General features: G+C 39.5%; 1 protein-coding gene across 1 annotated transcript in view; it reads left to right on the plus strand.

Annotated features, from left to right (window-relative positions):
* Positions 1-17,249, plus strand: part of DYNC2H1 (dynein cytoplasmic 2 heavy chain 1) — a 389,779-nt gene that overhangs the window by 43,446 nt on the left and 329,084 nt on the right. The window contains exons 26-39 of the mRNA XM_074957219.1: positions 57-439; positions 2,076-2,208; positions 2,294-2,411; positions 2,833-2,945; positions 3,050-3,169; positions 5,491-5,641; positions 6,500-6,702; positions 7,410-7,592; positions 7,832-8,014; positions 13,368-13,591; positions 14,667-14,782; positions 15,744-15,943; positions 16,265-16,529; positions 16,908-17,115. Of these exons, the coding sequence (XP_074813320.1) occupies positions 57-439; positions 2,076-2,208; positions 2,294-2,411; positions 2,833-2,945; positions 3,050-3,169; positions 5,491-5,641; positions 6,500-6,702; positions 7,410-7,592; positions 7,832-8,014; positions 13,368-13,591; positions 14,667-14,782; positions 15,744-15,943; positions 16,265-16,529; positions 16,908-17,115 (2,600 nt within the window). The remainder of the gene's footprint in view (positions 1-56; positions 440-2,075; positions 2,209-2,293; positions 2,412-2,832; positions 2,946-3,049; positions 3,170-5,490; positions 5,642-6,499; positions 6,703-7,409; positions 7,593-7,831; positions 8,015-13,367; positions 13,592-14,666; positions 14,783-15,743; positions 15,944-16,264; positions 16,530-16,907; positions 17,116-17,249) is intronic.

Consider the following 17,249-nt stretch of genomic DNA (forward strand, 5'->3'; position numbering starts at 1 on the left):
TATATGTTTTCTATTATATAAGTAGTAATTTTTTTTTGTTTTATATTTTAAAATAGGATTTGAATAGTCGGGCGCAAGGTGAAGTCACAATCAGAGAGGCCTTACGTGAGCTTGAGCTCTGGGGTGTTGGAGCAGTCTTTACGTTAACAGATTATGAAGACAGCCAGAGCAGGACTATCAAACTAATTAAAGACTGGAAAGACATAGTTAACCAGGTTGGAGATAATCGCTGTCTTCTTCAGTCCCTAAAGGACTCTCCATATTACAAAGGCTTTGAGGATAAAGTGTCTATCTGGGAAAAAAAACTTGCTGAGTTGGATGAATACCTGCAGAATTTAAACCAGATTCAAAGGAAGTGGGTGTATTTGGAACCCATTTTTGGTCGCGGAGCTCTACCCAAAGAGCAGGCACGCTTTAACAGAGTTGACGAAGACTTCAGGTCAGTGTTATTAAACGCAACTTTATTTTTGTCAAGGTTCCTTCCCCACTCTGAACTCTAGGGTACAGATGTGGGGACCTGCATGAAAACCCCCTAAGCTTATTTTTACCAGCTTAGGTTAAAACTTCCCCAAGATACAAACTATTTTCCTTTTTCCCTTGGACTTTATTGCTGCCACCACCAAGCATCTAACAGATATATATAACCGGGAAAGAGCCTGCTTGGAAACATCTTTCCCCCCAAAATCCTCCCCAAAACCTATACCCCCTTTTCCTGGGGAAGGCTTGATAAAAATCCTCACCAATTTGCATAGGTGAACACAGACTCAAACCCTTGGATCTTAAGAACAATGAAAAAGCAATCAGGTTCTTAAAAGAAGAATTTTAATAGAAGAAAAAGTAAAAGAATCATCTCTGTAAAATCAGGATGGTAAATACCTTACAGGGTAATCAGATTCAAAACCTAGAGAATCCCTCTAGGCAAAACCTTAAGTTACAAAAAAACACAAAAACAGGAATCTACATTCCATTCAGCACAGCTTATTTTCTCAGCCATTTAAACAAAACAGAATCTAATGCATATCTAGCTAGATTACTTACTAAGTTCTAAGACTCTATTCCTGTTCTGTTCCCGGCAAAAGCATCATACAGACAGAGAGAGCCTTTATTTCTCCCCGCCCCCAGCTTTGAAAATATCTTGTCTCCTCATTGGTCATTTTGGTCAGGTGCCAGCGAGGTTATCCTAGCTTCTTAACCCTTTACAGGTGAAAGGTTTTTCCTCTGGCCAGGAGGGATTTTAAAGGTGTTTACCCTTCCCTTTATATTTATGACAGTTTTGTATAACGTCCTTTGCACAGCTGTAAGCCAAGATTCAAAGTGAATTAATGCAAAACAAACAGGACATACAGGGAGATGAAGGCATGCATAAGGATTTCAGCAAAGGTTGCATTGAGGCAATGGTATAGAAAGAATTAGTGTTGGAAAAGGGATGATGAGAAGATTTATTGATACGGGATATGTGGGAAGAGAATAAAGGTTCTGAGTTAAATATGATGGCCAGGGTTATGAACAATGCAGGCAAATAGAAGGTCTTATTTGAGAAAGGAAGTAGAGGAGATGTTGGATTTTGAAAAAAGATTTCTTGACGAAGAGAAGCAATTCTCTTTCCAAAAATATTACACCGAAGGAATTTGAGATGAAACAACTTTACTTGATCAAGACATGCAGAGAGGATTAACAGGGAGTAGTTTTTAGAGGTGTCCAAAGATACACACAAATGAGTTTCTTTAGTTTAGATGTGGTAGTTGATCTTAAAAATAGAGCTGAAATGACAGAGATGGAGGCACTTAGGAGAAAAAATGGTCAAAATTTTAACTTAATGGGACTTCTTGGATAGAGGGATCTTGAAGTAAAGGAAGAGTCATGATCAGAAACAGTATGATAGGCGTAGATCTAGCTAATGTTTAACTGGAAGAAATTTGACATAAATGTTGCAATTTTTACGTTCAGATATTGACTGCTGAATATTTAATATTACTTATCTGTCTCTTGAGTTTTAATCAGATGTTTAAAAGAGATATATTTGGACAAAGTGCAGTGGTAGATTTACAAACAATTAAGGTTATATTTTTTTAAAGATCCATAATGGTAGATATCAAGAGGGACAATAGAATAACATCACTGAATGCTCGGACAGGAATGAGGAATGCGCTGATTACCATACTTGACCAGCTTCAGAGATGTCAAAAATCCTTGAATGAATTTCTGGAGGTACAACTTCTTATCTTAATATATAATTTTATAAAAATGCAATACTTCAGTGCTTAAAACAACAATTCTTTTTTTTTTTAAACAGGAAAAGCGTTCAGCATTCCCTAGATTCTATTTCATTGGAGACGATGATTTATTAGAAATCTTGGGACAGTCCACTAATCCTTCAGTAATTCAGTCTCACCTTAAGAAACTTTTTGCTGGTAAACTAAATTAGTATTTTCATAATGCATTAGTCATCATTTGCAAAATGTATTTATTCAGAAGTACAGTCATTTGACGCTGAAGAACCTATTCTAGAAATTGTTTCTTTACTTTCTGTTACCATAACATAGCTTAGAAAAGTAAAATGTTTTTGATATTTCATCATTTATTTGGCAAAAAAAGAAAAAAATATTTCAAAATATCTCGAACTTTTGAGGGACTTTTTATCTTCATATATTTAATTATCATAAATATTGTATTGTATGTGCAAAAATAATTGATTTAACTTTTTTGACTGTTTCCTAAGTAACTGCTTTTTCAAGAAACAAGTGTTTAAGAATTCTACATTAAATCATCTAGATTGTATTTAATCACTTTCTGAGCTTAATTATGGAGATATTGTTATTTTCTGATTAACAGGCATTAATAGTGTCAGCTTTGATGGGGACTTTAAAAACATAATTGCAATGAAATCTTTAGAAGGAGAAGTTGTGCCTTTTAAAAATAAAATTCTTTTGTCAAATGATGTTGAGGTAAGAGAACCAGGTCCAAATATATTACCAGCAATTGTGGTAAATATGTTTGCTATATGATTTGTGATTTTTTTTTTCCCTCCCCTTTATATTTTATTTGCCAGGTTTGGTTAAATCGTTTGGCTCTGGAGATGAAGGACACATTGAAACAATTATTGCTTGACTGTGTTACTGCTGAAAGACGTTCACAAGGTTCAATTGATCCATCACTCTTTCCTTCCCAGGTAGTGGGTGACACAATCTCATCTTGATTTAGTCTCTGCATTAAAATATAACGAACTCAATTTCTGAATGATCCTAAGGACAGGTCTGCTTTGGAAGTATATACAGACTTGAAAAATCAGTTGATTTGCTGTATGCCTTGATTTTAGGTAGATAGAAATTACTCAGAATGTGCAATGTTATAAGCATCTGTAGAATAGAACTCTTTGCTCACTTGGGAGATTGATTCAGTGCCCATTTAAATCAACGGGAGTCTTTCCACTGATTTCAATTGATGTTGAATCAGGTCCCTGGCTAATCAGTGATGCAGAAACTGTTTCCTGCTATTGATTCAAAACACCATTATTAGAATAGTATTTGAAGTTCATGCATAACTTGGGTAGAAAATGCTAGTGAAAGAGAATGTACTAATGACAGGTTGAAGAAAAATATAATATAAACACTAGCTAACACTGTTAATCTGAATTTATATTGCTTGAACCAATCCTGACTTAATAAATATTTGCAAATAATATATACATTTTTTTAAATGTAAAAATCATAGACACAGAGAGTTATTATCAATATGACCCTAAGAATGTATATTCATGCAGACTAACCTTTTGTAATGATTTAGGCTGTGATCCTGCTGACTGATATGTGTGGGCAGATCCTTGTGTCCATGTGAAACCCCATTGATGTTAATGGGGTCCATGTGGGTGCAGCGAGCTGCCTGTGTTGGCTTTTTAGTTGAAATAAATCTTCCCTTCATCTGGGTAAACCATTGCAATCTTCTGCCTTCCTTCATCATGCTGAGAGTGCTGTGCTCCACGGCCTGCCCCTCTCCTTATGTCATTGGTGTTTAACTTTTCCTGCTTTACCTGAATCACATAGCTAAAGCAAAGAGTGGAATTTTGATGAGAAGAGAGTTCCTATTCCGTTTAACTTATGGAAGTGGAACCTGTAGTTCAGCATGTGTTATGTGTGAATCCATTACAGCTCGTGTTTCTCAAATGCGGCCACTGTGGCCGCATGCGGCCACCAGGGGCTTTTCTTCCGGCCACAGCCTCCTGGGCTGTGATGGGGTGGGAGAGGGAAAGTAGCTCCCCCTCCCCTTTCCTGTTGCTCCTGGATGGACTGCCTTGGTGTTGGTTGCTGGGGCCACCAGCAGGGTTTGGCCCTGCCCCTCTCTGGAGTCACTTGGGGCACAACGCTGTAGGAGCAGGCAGCCAGTGAGTTCCCCACCTTCCCAGTGGAGAAGTGGGCTCAGGCTTCGGGCTTCAGCCCTGGGGTAGCAGGGCACCAAGCTCTAGCCGCAGGGCTTCAGGCTACAGCCCTCCATTGTCTCCCCCAGCCCCTCACCCCCATCTCCCCTGGCTCCCATTGCCTCCCCTGACCTTCCATCCAGGGCTTAATTTGTTCCCAGGCTTGGCAGGGCAGAGTAAGTCTGCTGTGAAAAGTGATACCTGTATGTTTGTTAATATCACTTTTGACAACAGACTTACTAGCTAACAATAAATAAATTACAATGATTTGGACATGTATATGTGCATATTTATTTGGCTTTCCTAAAGCTAATTAAGTATTTTAGGAAAAAGTGTGAGAGTGGCCGCCAGCAAGAGTTGGTGGCCGCACTCTGAGGCCACCAAAAAATTTGTCCTGAGAAACCCCATGCTTTTAGTTGAGGAAATGCCTGGTTTAATACCCAGTTTTGGCCAAGATATTGATTCTCTGTTCTTCTGATTATTGCTGAGCTCCTCACTCTGGGCACGTGTTTCAGAGGGCATTGAAGTTCGGTGTGAATAAGGGGAGAATATTGTACTGGCAGTGAGTAGCTCTCTTTAGCCTCTGGCATATTTTTTGGGAGTGGAATCGAAGGGAAAGAAGGAAAGAGATAGACACTCAGATTTACAAAGTATTAGTGAAATTGGTGAAACAAACCCATATTGCTTCCTACTCATGAACAGTTTTTCAGTACTGTGCAGATCTCCCTTAAGCAACGAGTTTGGCTGAAATGTCACAACTCAGACAATAGGCTGCTATAGTGAATGTACAGTAATCGTAATATAGCACCGAAGGCAATAGCTATACTAAATTATTTTGCAGCTGTTTGTTACATTTTAGTAAGTTTTAAATACAATTATATTTGCTCTTGGGGGCACCTTTAGAGTAACTATGTTTTTTTTTTTAAGGGATAGTGGAGTATTGGCATGATAAAATTTAATACACTAAAAAGATTTATTTAAACAGTAAGCTTTCATGAGAATTTATAAATGAATTGAAAATCTTTTGTCCTTTTTGGTTACCTATTTCTAAAACTTTACTTTATTCTTTCTGTCAATAGATTCTTTCCTTGGCAGAACAAATTCAGTTCACTGAAGATGTTGAAACTGCTATCAAAGAGCATAACCTGCAGCAGATAGAGTTAGAACTTATGGCTAAACTGGAACATTATACCAGCATAGATACTAGTATGGAAGATCCAGGGAGAGCAGGTATGAAAAATGATCGTAAGTGTATAATTCCTTAAAATAAATTTAAGATGCTAAGCAATCCATTCCTCTGAGCTAGAAATGATATTGAGTGACCTACCAGTATTGGCCAGGTTTGGGATATTTAATATTTTCACAGTGAATGTCCTTTCTTTTCCAGGTGTTCATTCTATATTTAACATTATTAGGTAGTTTGAATCTGTTTCCTTTTCAATTTTTATCCATTTCCTTTATCTTGATGTTTTTGTTATTTAATATATTTACTAATAATTTGTCAATACAAAATCTGGTTCTGTATCATTGTCTTCATCTACTGATCTCTGACGTTATGTTTCACTGGAACTGGCCAGATATTATTGGATAGACATGGTACCATGTCTACACATTCTCTATAAATCCAGGTGTTTTTTTTTCCCCTTAGACTATGATGTTTGATTGGATTTTGGAGTTATTTCTTGACTTAAATATAACATTACAAGCCTATAAAATACCAATATGATGTGCAGATTATAATGTGTACTGTCCATCAATCCTTATCCTTGTGCATCTGGTCACTGCTGAATTCTAGATTAAAGTGTATTGGCTGTTAAGCTTTTATCTAGTAACTATATCAACCTCTCATTTGTATGTTGATTGCTTTAGTTTTTTAGCTATTTCAAAAGGAGGCTGGATAGCCATCTGTTTTGGATGGTTTAGACCCAACAAATCCTACGTCTTGGTAGGGGGTTAGACTAGATGACCCTTGTGGTCCCGTCAAACCTTATGATTCTATGATTGTAAACAGCAACATAAACTACTTGAAAGTGGCTAAAGGACAATCTTCTTTATGGTGTTTTTGTGAATAATTGTATTTATTTACAGATTCTGGAATCCTTGAGCTCAAGCTTAAAGCACTGATTCTTGATATTATTCATAACATTGATGTGGTGAAGCAGCTAAATCAAGCCCAGATTAATAGTGTTGATGACTGGGCTTGGAAAAAACAACTCAGATTCTATCTGAAAGAACAAAAATGTTACATTCAAATGGTAGATGCTGAGCTCCAGTACACTTATGAATATCAGGTATGGGTTTTTTTAATTCTATTTTTGTTGGCTTTCAAATGTGTGTGGTGCTCAGCTTTCAGTTGCGGGATGCAGCTTTACCTCCACAATTGCTTCCACCTGGCTTCCATTTTGTCAGTTGCCATTTTACGATGTTGTTTTGCAGAAAATATTGAAAAATGGTGTAGTAGTGTTTCTTCAATCTTGAGATGCTTCTTATATCCAAATACCCACGATACTGAATTCTTGAGTGGATTTATACGGCTTTTATATTAAAGTGCAGAGCATAGTATGATTCTTACTTTCTCATTTATGTCAACGCTAGATAAAATGCCAAATGCGGACAAAATGATAACTTGAAAGAAATTTTGAGACATATTTAAATTGAATAAAATGTTTTTTTAACAATATGGAACAAATTATGCTCTTGGGTATATGAGGGCAATGTTTGCTGAAGTCTATGAGAGAGAAAATGTAGCAAGTGTTTCCCTTTTTTGAGCCTCTATCTGTGGTTCATAAAGGATTGCATAACACTTGGGCAGTAGTTCTAACAGATTTTATGAATATAAATTAAAAAATTGAATGGCCCCAAGTGTAGTCCTCAAACTTGGGCAGCTAGTAATCTGGAATTCTGTGTTATCTTTGTTATGTCCAAACTGAGTGAAATGCTAACTTATTGACCTTGTTTCTGTGTATTAATCCATGCAATATATCTTTTGTTTCTACAGGGTAATTCCCCGAAACTTGTTTATACACCATTGACAGATAAGTGCTACTTAACTCTTACTCAGGCTATGAAGATGGGCCTCGGAGGAAATCCGTATGGCCCAGCTGGAACTGGAAAAACAGAATCAGTAAAGGCTTTGGGTGGACTTCTTGGAAGACAAGTTTTAGTTTTTAATTGTGATGAGGTGAATTAATGTACATATTTATATATTGTAGGAGATGAGTATCTATGCAATATGGATTTAAAGAACAATTTAAAAAAAAACTTTTAGTGAAATTTAACAGAGTTTTTCATTTATAATCAAACAGAAATGTTAGGATCTTTGCAATGGCAATAAGACACCTCATAGCGGAACTAGGAAGAAAATCTTCATTGATTTCTTTCATGGTATTTAACATATAAACAATGTTCTTTTATTTTAAGGGCATTGATGTGAAGTCGATGGGACGTATTTTTGTTGGTTTGGTGAAGTGTGGTGCCTGGGGATGTTTTGATGAGTTCAATAGGCTGGAGGAGGCAGTTTTGTCTGCAGTGTCCATGCAAATTCAGACAATTCAGCATGCTTTGAAGAAGCATAGACCTGTATGTGAACTGCTTGGCAAGGAGGTATAGAACAGCATTTTTTTTTTGTTCTTGTTGAAAACTGTTCAGCTATTGTTACTAATATCAAGAAAAAAGAAAAGGAGTACTTGTGGCACCTTAGAGACTAACCAGTTTATTTGAGCATGAGCTTTCGTGAGCTACAGCTCACTTCATCGGATGCATAGCATATTGTGGAAACTGCAGAAGACATTATATACACACAGAGACCATGAAACAAAACTTCCTCCCACCCCACTGTCCTGCTCGTAACAGCTTATCTAAATTGATCATCAAGGAGGGCCATTTCCAGCACAAATCCAGGTTTTCTCACCCTTCCCCCCCCCCCACCAACACACATACAAACTCACTCTCCTGCTGGTAATAGCCCATCCCTCTTTGAAACCTCTCTTTATAATGCGCATGATAATCAAGGTGGGTCATTTCCAGCACTAATCCAGGTTTTCTCACCACCACCCCCCCCCCCCCCACACACCCCCCTCCAAAAACCCCACACACAAACTCACTCTCCTGCTGGCAATAGCTCATCTTACAATGTGCACAGCAATAATCCAAGTTTAACCAGAACGTCTTGGGGGGGGGGGGTTTGTAGGAAAAAAACAAGGGGAGATAGGTTACCTTGCATAATGACTTAGCCACTCCCAGTCTCTATTCAAGCCCAAATTAATAGTATCCAATTTGCAAATGAATTCCAATTCAGCAGTTTCTCGCTGGAGTCTGGATTTGAAGTTTTTTTGCTTTAAGATAGCGACCCTCATGTCTGTGATTGCGTGACCAGAGAGATTGAAGTGTTCTCCGACTGGTTTATGAATGTTATAATTCTTAACATCTGATTTGTGTCCATTTATTCTTTTACGTAGAGACTGTCCAGTTTGACCAATGTACATGGCAGAGGGGCATTGCTGGCACATGATGGCATATATCACATTGGTGGATGTGCAGGTGAACGAGCCTCTGATAGTGTGGCTGATGTTGTTAGGCCCTGTGATGGTGTTCCCTGAATAGATATGTGGGCACAGTTGGCAACGGGCTTTGTTGCAAGGATAGGTTCCTGGGTTAGTGGTTCTGTTGTGTGGTATGTGGTTGTTGGTGAGTATTCGCTTCAGGTTGGGGGGCTGTCTGTAGGCAAGGACTGGCCTTTCTCCCAAGATTTGTGAGAGTGTTGGGTCATCCTTCAGGATAGGTTGTAGATCCTTAATAATGCGTTGGAGGGGTTTTAGTTGGGGGCTGAAGGTGACGGCTAGTGGCGTTCTGTTATTTTCTTTGTTAGGCCTGTCCTGTAGTAGGTGACTTCTGGGAACTCTTCTGGCTCTATCAATCTGTTTCTTCACTTCCGCAGGTGGGTATTGTAGTTGTAAGAATGCTTGATAGAGATCTTGTAGGTGTTTGTCTCTGTCTGAGGGGTTGGAGCAAATGCGGTTGTATCGCAGAGCTTGGCTGTAGACGATGGATCGTGTGGTGTGGTCAGGGTGAAAGCTGGAGGCATGTAGGTAGGAATAGCGGTCAGTAGGTTTCCGGTATAGGGTGGTGTTGATGTGACCATCGTTTATTAGCACTGTAGTGTCCAGGAAGTGGATCTCTTGTGTGGACTGGACCAGGCTGAGGTTGATGGTGGGATGGAAATTGTTGAAATCATGGTGGAATTCCTCAAGGGCTTCTTTTCCATGGGTCCAGATGATGAAGATGTCATCAATATAGCGCAAGTAAAGTAGGGGCATTAGGGGACGAGAGCTGAGGAAGCGTTGTTCTAAATCAGCCATAAAAATGTTGGCATACTGTGGGGCCATGCGGGTACCCATAGCAGTGCCGCTGATCTGAAGGTATACATTGTCCCCAAATGTAAAATAGTTATGGGTAAGGACAAAATCACAAAGTTCAGCCACCAGGTTAGCTGTGACATTATCGGGGATAGTGTTCTTGATGGCTTGTAGTCCATCTTTGTGTGGAATGTTGGTGTAGAGGGCTTCTACATCCATAGTGGCCAGGATGGTGTTATCAGGAAGATCACCAATGGATTGTAGTTTCCTCAGGAAGTTAGTGGTGTCTCGAAGGTAGCTGGGAGTGCTGGTAGCGTAGGGCCTGAGGAGTGAGTCTACATAGCCGGACAATCCTGCTGTCAGGGTGCCAATGCCTGAGATGATGGGGCGCCTAGGATTTCCAGGTTTATGGATCTTGGGTAGTAGATAGAATATCCCAGGTCGGGGTTCCAGGGGTGTGTCATTGTAAGATGAGCTATTGCCAGCAGGAGAGTGAGTTTGTGTGTGGGGTTTTTGGAGGGGGGGGTGTGTGTGGGGGGGTGGTGGTGGTGAGAAAACCTGGATTAGTGCTGGAAATGACCCACCTTGATTATCATGCGCATTATAAAGAGAGGTTTCAAAGAGGGATGGGCTATTACCAGCAGGAGAGTGAGTTTGTATGTGTGTCTGTGGGCGGGGGGGGGAAGGGTGAGAAAACCTGGATTTGTGCTGGAAATGGCCCTCCTTGATGATCAATTTAGATAAGCTGTTACGAGCAGGACAGTGGGGTGGGAGGAAGTTTTGTTTCATGGTCTCTGTGTGTATATAATGTCTTCTGCAGTTTCCACAATATGCTATGCATCCGATGAAGTGAGCTGTAGCTCACGAAAGCTCATGCTCAAATAAACTGGTTAGTCTCTAAGGTGCCACAAGTACTCCTTTTCTTTTTTCTTTTTACGAATACAGACTAACACGGCTGTTACTCTGAAACCTACTAATATCAAGTGTCTTCTAAAAACCCTGTGAACCCTTGTATTATTAACAAGTATACCAGTTTTAGGTCCAGTATATAAATCCCACATACATAAAGAAGATCTTTGCCCAAAATTTCTAATATTATTTTATAGAGAGACAAGAAGGGTAATATCTTTTATTGGACCAACTTCTGTCGGTGAGTGAGACAAGCTTTTGAGCTACACAGAGCTCTTCTTCAGGTCTGGGAAAGATACTTAGAATGTCACAGCTAAATACAACATTGAACAGATAGGTTAGCATAAGTAGTTAACACATATTCTAAGCCAGGGTTTCTCAGCCTGTGTGTCTGGACCCAAAATTGGGTTGTCTGAATGTTTCAAAGGGTTGTGTGGCAGCTCCTATGGCTCCTGTCTGACAGGGCTAGGTGGGCTCGCCTCCCTGCTCCAAGCGCTGCAACCTCTGGGGTCCCAACACCACTCAGGTTTGGCCCAGCCCTCATGTTGATGGAAGTCCAGGTAGGCCAAATTTGTGTGAATGGCATTGCAATCGCATGAGCCGGGTCACAACTCCACTCACACAAATTTGGTCCAGCCAAGGGATGGGACCAAACTTGAGCAGCGCTGCAACCCCAGAGGTTGCAGTGCCTGGAGTGGAGAGCCAAGCCCAGTCAGCTCCACAGCACAGGAGCTGCAGGAGCTGCCGCTGTTGGCTGAGTGTGGGCAGGATCCAACCATAATCACCCAAGGCAGGGCCGTAACCAGAGTGGGTCAGTCACCCAGGGTGCAAACCCGTAGGGGGTGGCTCGGGTCAGCCCCAAGCGGCAGGGCTTGGTGAGGCCAGCCCGGCATTGCAGCGCTCAGAGAGGGAGCTCCACCTCCACCCTCTGACTCATCTTAGCGGGTCACCCAGCCTGTTTGGGTTTGGAAGCGCACCCAAGAAACCTGGGGGGGGGCATGTGACCCCACGTGATTTCCCCCCCGCCACGTATCACCTCTAGTTGGGGACGCAAATATGTTTGATTGCCCCAGGCACTAAAATGCCTAGTTTTGTCTCTGCCCCAGGGCCTCCACCACCAGACTATTTATTGGGTAATAACAGGCCATAAGAATTTACAAATGGGTCCTGAGCCCAAAAAGATGGAGAACCACTGTTCTAAGGGATCATTCAAGGTGAAATGCCCATTAACACCCCTGTAATCATAGGATAAATTATTGTAATAAGCCATGAATGCAGTGTCTTTATTAAGACCATGATTTTTAGTGTGTAGCAAAGTTATGAATTTAAGCTCCCAGGCTTGTCTTTTGAAAGTTTTCTTTCTTGAAACCTTTTATGCAGGGTTTTATTTTGAGAATTAAGACTGACAAGTCAGATATAGAGTGAATGCTTTATGAAGTCTGGCTTGTAGTTGTTTATATACCACACACAAACAAACAACTACAACCAAGACTCGATGGGAACCCCATCCTGAAAGAAATCTTTCCTGAATCCCCTCTTCTGGCCTTCAAACAACCTCCTAGCCTCTCCTACCTCATCATCAGAATCAAGCTCCTCACAGACCAGGACACACCAACTCAAAGTGGCACCAGACCCTACCAGAATAACAGAAGCAAAACCTGCAGAGATATCTCCACTTCTACAATGATCAACAACCCCCACAACACAACTTTCAAGATCTATGGGTCCTACACATGCCTCATCCAGTGCACTAAATGCCCCAACAACAACTCTTGGTGGAACCAGACAATCACTATGCTCTCAGATGAACTCACACAGGAAAATGATAAAAAGACAAAACACCATATCACTTGTGGGTAAGCACTCTTTCACAAAGCGATCACTCTGTATCTGACCTATCAGTCCTCATTCTCAAAAGAAACCTGCACATCACCATTAAAAGATGAGTCTGGGAGCTTCGATTCATAGCTTTGCTAGACACTAAAAATCATGATCTTAATAAAGACACTGGATTCATGGCTTATTACAACAGTTTGTAACCCACTAACCCTCCTTTTTGTCCAAAGACTACTGGGATGTTAACAGGCCATTTCACCTTGAATGACCCCTTAGCACATAATCCATCTGTTTGATCATGTATTTAGCTGTGACACTCTGAGGGCTTGTCTACACTACCTGCTGGATCGGCGGGTAGCGATCGATTGAGTGGGGGGTCGATTCATCACATCTAGACACGATAAATCAACCGCTGAGTGCTCTCCCGTTGACTCTGGTTCTCCACCAGAATGAGAAGTGTAAGCGGAGTTGACGAGAGAGTATGAGCTGTCGACTTACCGCAGTGAAGACACCACGGTAAGTAGATCTAAGTACATCGACTTTAGGTAACTATTCACGTACCTGAAGTTGCATATCGTAGATCGACCCCGTGCGGTAGTGTAGACAAACCCTGAGTAACTTTCCCAGACCTGAGGAAGAGCTCTTGAAAGCTTGTCTCTCTCAACCAACAGAAGTTGGTCCAATAAAAGATATAACCTCACCCACCGTATCTCTCTACTATCCTGGGACTGACATGGCGATACCACCACAGCACACAGTGTTATTTTATAGTGTTCTAAGTACATGAGTTATTTCATACCTAAGGACATAGAGATGAAAATATTATCTTGATGATAATATATTGATTTTAATGCCAGGTTGAAATGGATCACAATTCTGGAATTTTCATCACTATGAATCCTGCTGGAAAAGGTTACGGAGGAAGACAAAAACTGCCTGATAACCTCAAACAGCTTTTTAGGCCAGTTGCTATGACTCGTCCAGACAATGAACTCATAGCGGAAGTTATTCTATATTCAGAAGGTTTTAAAGATGCTAAAACACTTGGCAGAAAGTTGGTGGCTATTTTTAATCTAGCCAGGTAAGCACATTCTGTTCCATTAATCATATTTCTGTCCATATATATCTTTTGTCTTTTGTGATGTGTAGTACTTCCCCCTCATGTTATGTCACTGTACCTTCCTTCCATTTCAGTCCATTCAATACCAAACCTTGACAAGATTGCTATAGAAATCTTTTAAACATTGTTCCTATATGTTTACTGTGATTTTTATGAAATGGACACTCCAGAAATCACCCTCATAAAGCTATATACCATAAGCAACATAGAGCTGCTGTCTCATGCCTATAGTCTCCTTAAGGTGTTTTACATTGAACAAGAATATCTTGTACTTGAATGCTACCAAACACAGTTCTCCAAAATTAGTAATATGTAAATCTGTAAGAACAAAACATAGGTTGAATTTTATTGAGATTCACTGCTTTGTATGTAAGTAATGTAAGAATACAGGAACTCCAGTTATAATCCCAAGATGGGAAAATACTGCTTTCTTAAGACCCGGACTGTTTCCTTCCTTTCTTTTGGCATCTTGAATATAAATGCAATTTTCTCTTTAATAGGTAATAAAAGTATTAAAATAAATATTTTTCAAGTTCATATATGATACTTTTATTAATTTGTCTCTGCCACACACACACACTTTGCTTTGCTTTTTTCTTCTTCGTCTTCCCATTTGTTTGTCTGAATGGGAACACATGGTTATTTTCCTGAGTGTGCAGTGCCTCCATACAAATCATGCACTTGTGATTTTTGGGGGAGTAGCTGACATCCAAATAACCACAGTTGCACTTTTTCATTTGTGTGCATATCGCAAAAACCAAGAGAGGGAACTATTAGAGGTCCTATTTTTTAAAAAAATATTATTATTATCTAGCTTTTGAAGAAACTGCTTCTCTAAAAGTTTGGAAACATGCAACTTCATGTGTCTCTATCTCTGAAGTTCAAGAAAAATGGTACTGCATCTGGACATTATATTATTTTCTAATGGCTCTGATTTTCAGAAAAATATATAATGTCAATTCCTCAATGATCAGCTACAAGTACTGGAGTTGCAGCTGTTACAACCTATTACAATATTAATATTTTAAAAACATAGGGAGCTTTTGACACCCCAGCAACACTATGATTGGGGCTTAAGAGCACTGAAGACTGCTCTGAGAGGATGTGGCAATCTCCTTCGTCACCTGAAGAAAAATGGAATGAAGGAAAAAAGTAAGCTTGGGTTGGTTCGCTTTTGATCAATCAAGATGTTATATTGAAATAAATATCTACAGCCTTCTTGTTCATTCAAGTACCAGGTGATATACCCTGGAACTGTAGGAAGCTAGACTATTCAAAAGGATAATCCTCTGTGAAAGCCCTTTCTAATCAAAGCTTTCCCAAATAAAAATAAATAACTAAATAACCCACAGAAACTCAGTGCACATAATTTGCGGAGTTGAAAAATTGAAGAGAGAGCTCTTGCAAATGAAGTCTTAATTACTCTTGGGCTACCATATCTGATTCTGGCTGAATATTGCTAACCAGAGCACAAATACAGGATGGAATTTTATGGGATGGGAATGTTGTGTATTTTAAACAAGTGTGTTTGAGTGGGTGGTGATTTTCTCTCTTTGGGAGAGTTGGGAGCAGAGGTTTAGCGTGGATGAGGAGTTTAAATGTTTGGGACATGAATATTCCTTCTTTGATGCTTTAAGAAATGACCGATCTGCTCTGACTGTTCCTGGGATTATCAGAGACAACCCTTGTTTTCCCATTAGATATAAAAAGCAAATAGCAAACAAACAACTTATTATCAACTTCAGGAATTCATCTGTCAGTTGAAAACACACCGACAACATATTTTAGGGTATATCCCCTTCAAAGTTCCTTCTTAGCTGACTACTATCCAGTCAGGATAGAGACTCCCTGCATATTAGGACATCTAGAAATTCCCATAGTATATACTCAAGTCTGACATGCATTATCATTTTCAAGAACCCAGTTATATACAAAAGTTGAGATGGGTACACTTAGAGTCTGTCCCTTTGTAACCATGTTACTAATGCTAATTTCCCACCTAAAATCATAATCCTTTGTGAAGCCAAAAAACAACCTGGCATGTTGCCACTATGATGTCAGGTGGTAATATCCCAGCTGTGGAAATAAACGTAAACTGAACTTTCTTTTGCAGTTAATGAAAGCCATATTGTGGTCCAAGCTTTGCGCCTCAATACCATGTCAAAGCTTACATTTGCAGACTGTGCACGGTTTGATGCATTGGTTAAAGATGTCTTCCCTGGCATTGATTTTAAGGATGTAGAATATGCTGAATTAACCACTGCTTTACAACAAGTCTTTGAGGAAGCCAATTTGGAAATTATAAACACCCAGGTAAATATGAAATATAAGCAATAGACCAAGTTTAGATGTTCTGAATTAAGAGTGTCGGTGAGGCTTGTGTTGCTAATCTATTCATTTTGCTTTAGTTACTTTCAACCTTTCAGTGTTTATAATGTGAGCCCTTGATTTGCTTGAATACAGAGATTTTTCTACTCTTTGCTTCTGCACCTACAAGTTCCTAAAATAAATTTAAATTAAGGGAAGAGAATGAGAGTATACAAAACCAAACAGGAATGTGTGAAATTGGGGTTAGAGAACAGGTTTGATTTAATGCTGTTAACCTCCTGTAACCACTATTTCTTTTTTATACAGATCAAGAAAACTTTGGAATTGTATGAACAGCTACGTCAGAGAATGGGTGTGGTAATTGTAGGTCCGAGTGGTGCAGGTAAATCAACACTTTGGCAGATGTTAAGGACAGCGCTTGGTAAAACTGGCAAAGTGGTGAAACAGTATACCATGAATCCCAAAGCTATGCCTCGACATCAGTTACTAGGTCACATTGACATGGATACCAGGGAGTGGTCTGATGGTGTGCTTACAAGCAGTGCTCGACAAGTGGTACGAGAACCGCAAGGTATGTCTATCCAGAAGTCTGTGTTGTGCTCAACATACTGAAATAAACTTTCTTTTGTTTGTTCATATTTTGACAATATGCTAATTTAAAATTGTTGAAAGTGGCCAGTGTAAGGTCAAAAAGGCTTATGGCAATACCATTGTCAAGAACCTCAGTTTGTAGTTTCCAAGTTAGTGTAATATGAAATAAATGGCTTGCAAATATGCATCAGAAGGTGAAGAATGTAGGGAATATTTAAAAAGGTTATATATGAAGCGTTTAAAACTAATAAATTATAATTGTCATAGAGAATGAAAAATGGTTAGAAATTTAGCAAGCCTTCATATTCTTTAAGTTTTTCCAGTGGATTTGTTGTTTTGTATTTTTATTTGTAAGTAGATGTTAACTCATGGATAATCTGCGATGGTGACATCGACCCTGAGTGGATTGAGTCTTTGAATTCTGTTCTGGATGACAATCGATTACTCACTATGCCCAGTGGAGAAAGAATTCAGTTTGGCCCAAATGTAAACTTTGTATTTGAAACGCATAATCTGAGTTGTGCCTCTCCTGCCACAATTTCACGAATGGGAATGATCTTCTTGAGGTGAGACACGAGGGCATTTGAAATTTACATAATTTATTTATCACCATGAATAGTTATTAGCTTTTTAAAACCCTATTGTGTCAGCTGTGTTTGGCAGTGATAGGTTAGTATATGACTTTTATTTATATATATAT

This window comes from Natator depressus, chromosome 1, assembly GCF_965152275.1.
Source record: "Natator depressus isolate rNatDep1 chromosome 1, rNatDep2.hap1, whole genome shotgun sequence".
NCBI lineage: Eukaryota > Metazoa > Chordata > Testudines > Cheloniidae > Natator > Natator depressus.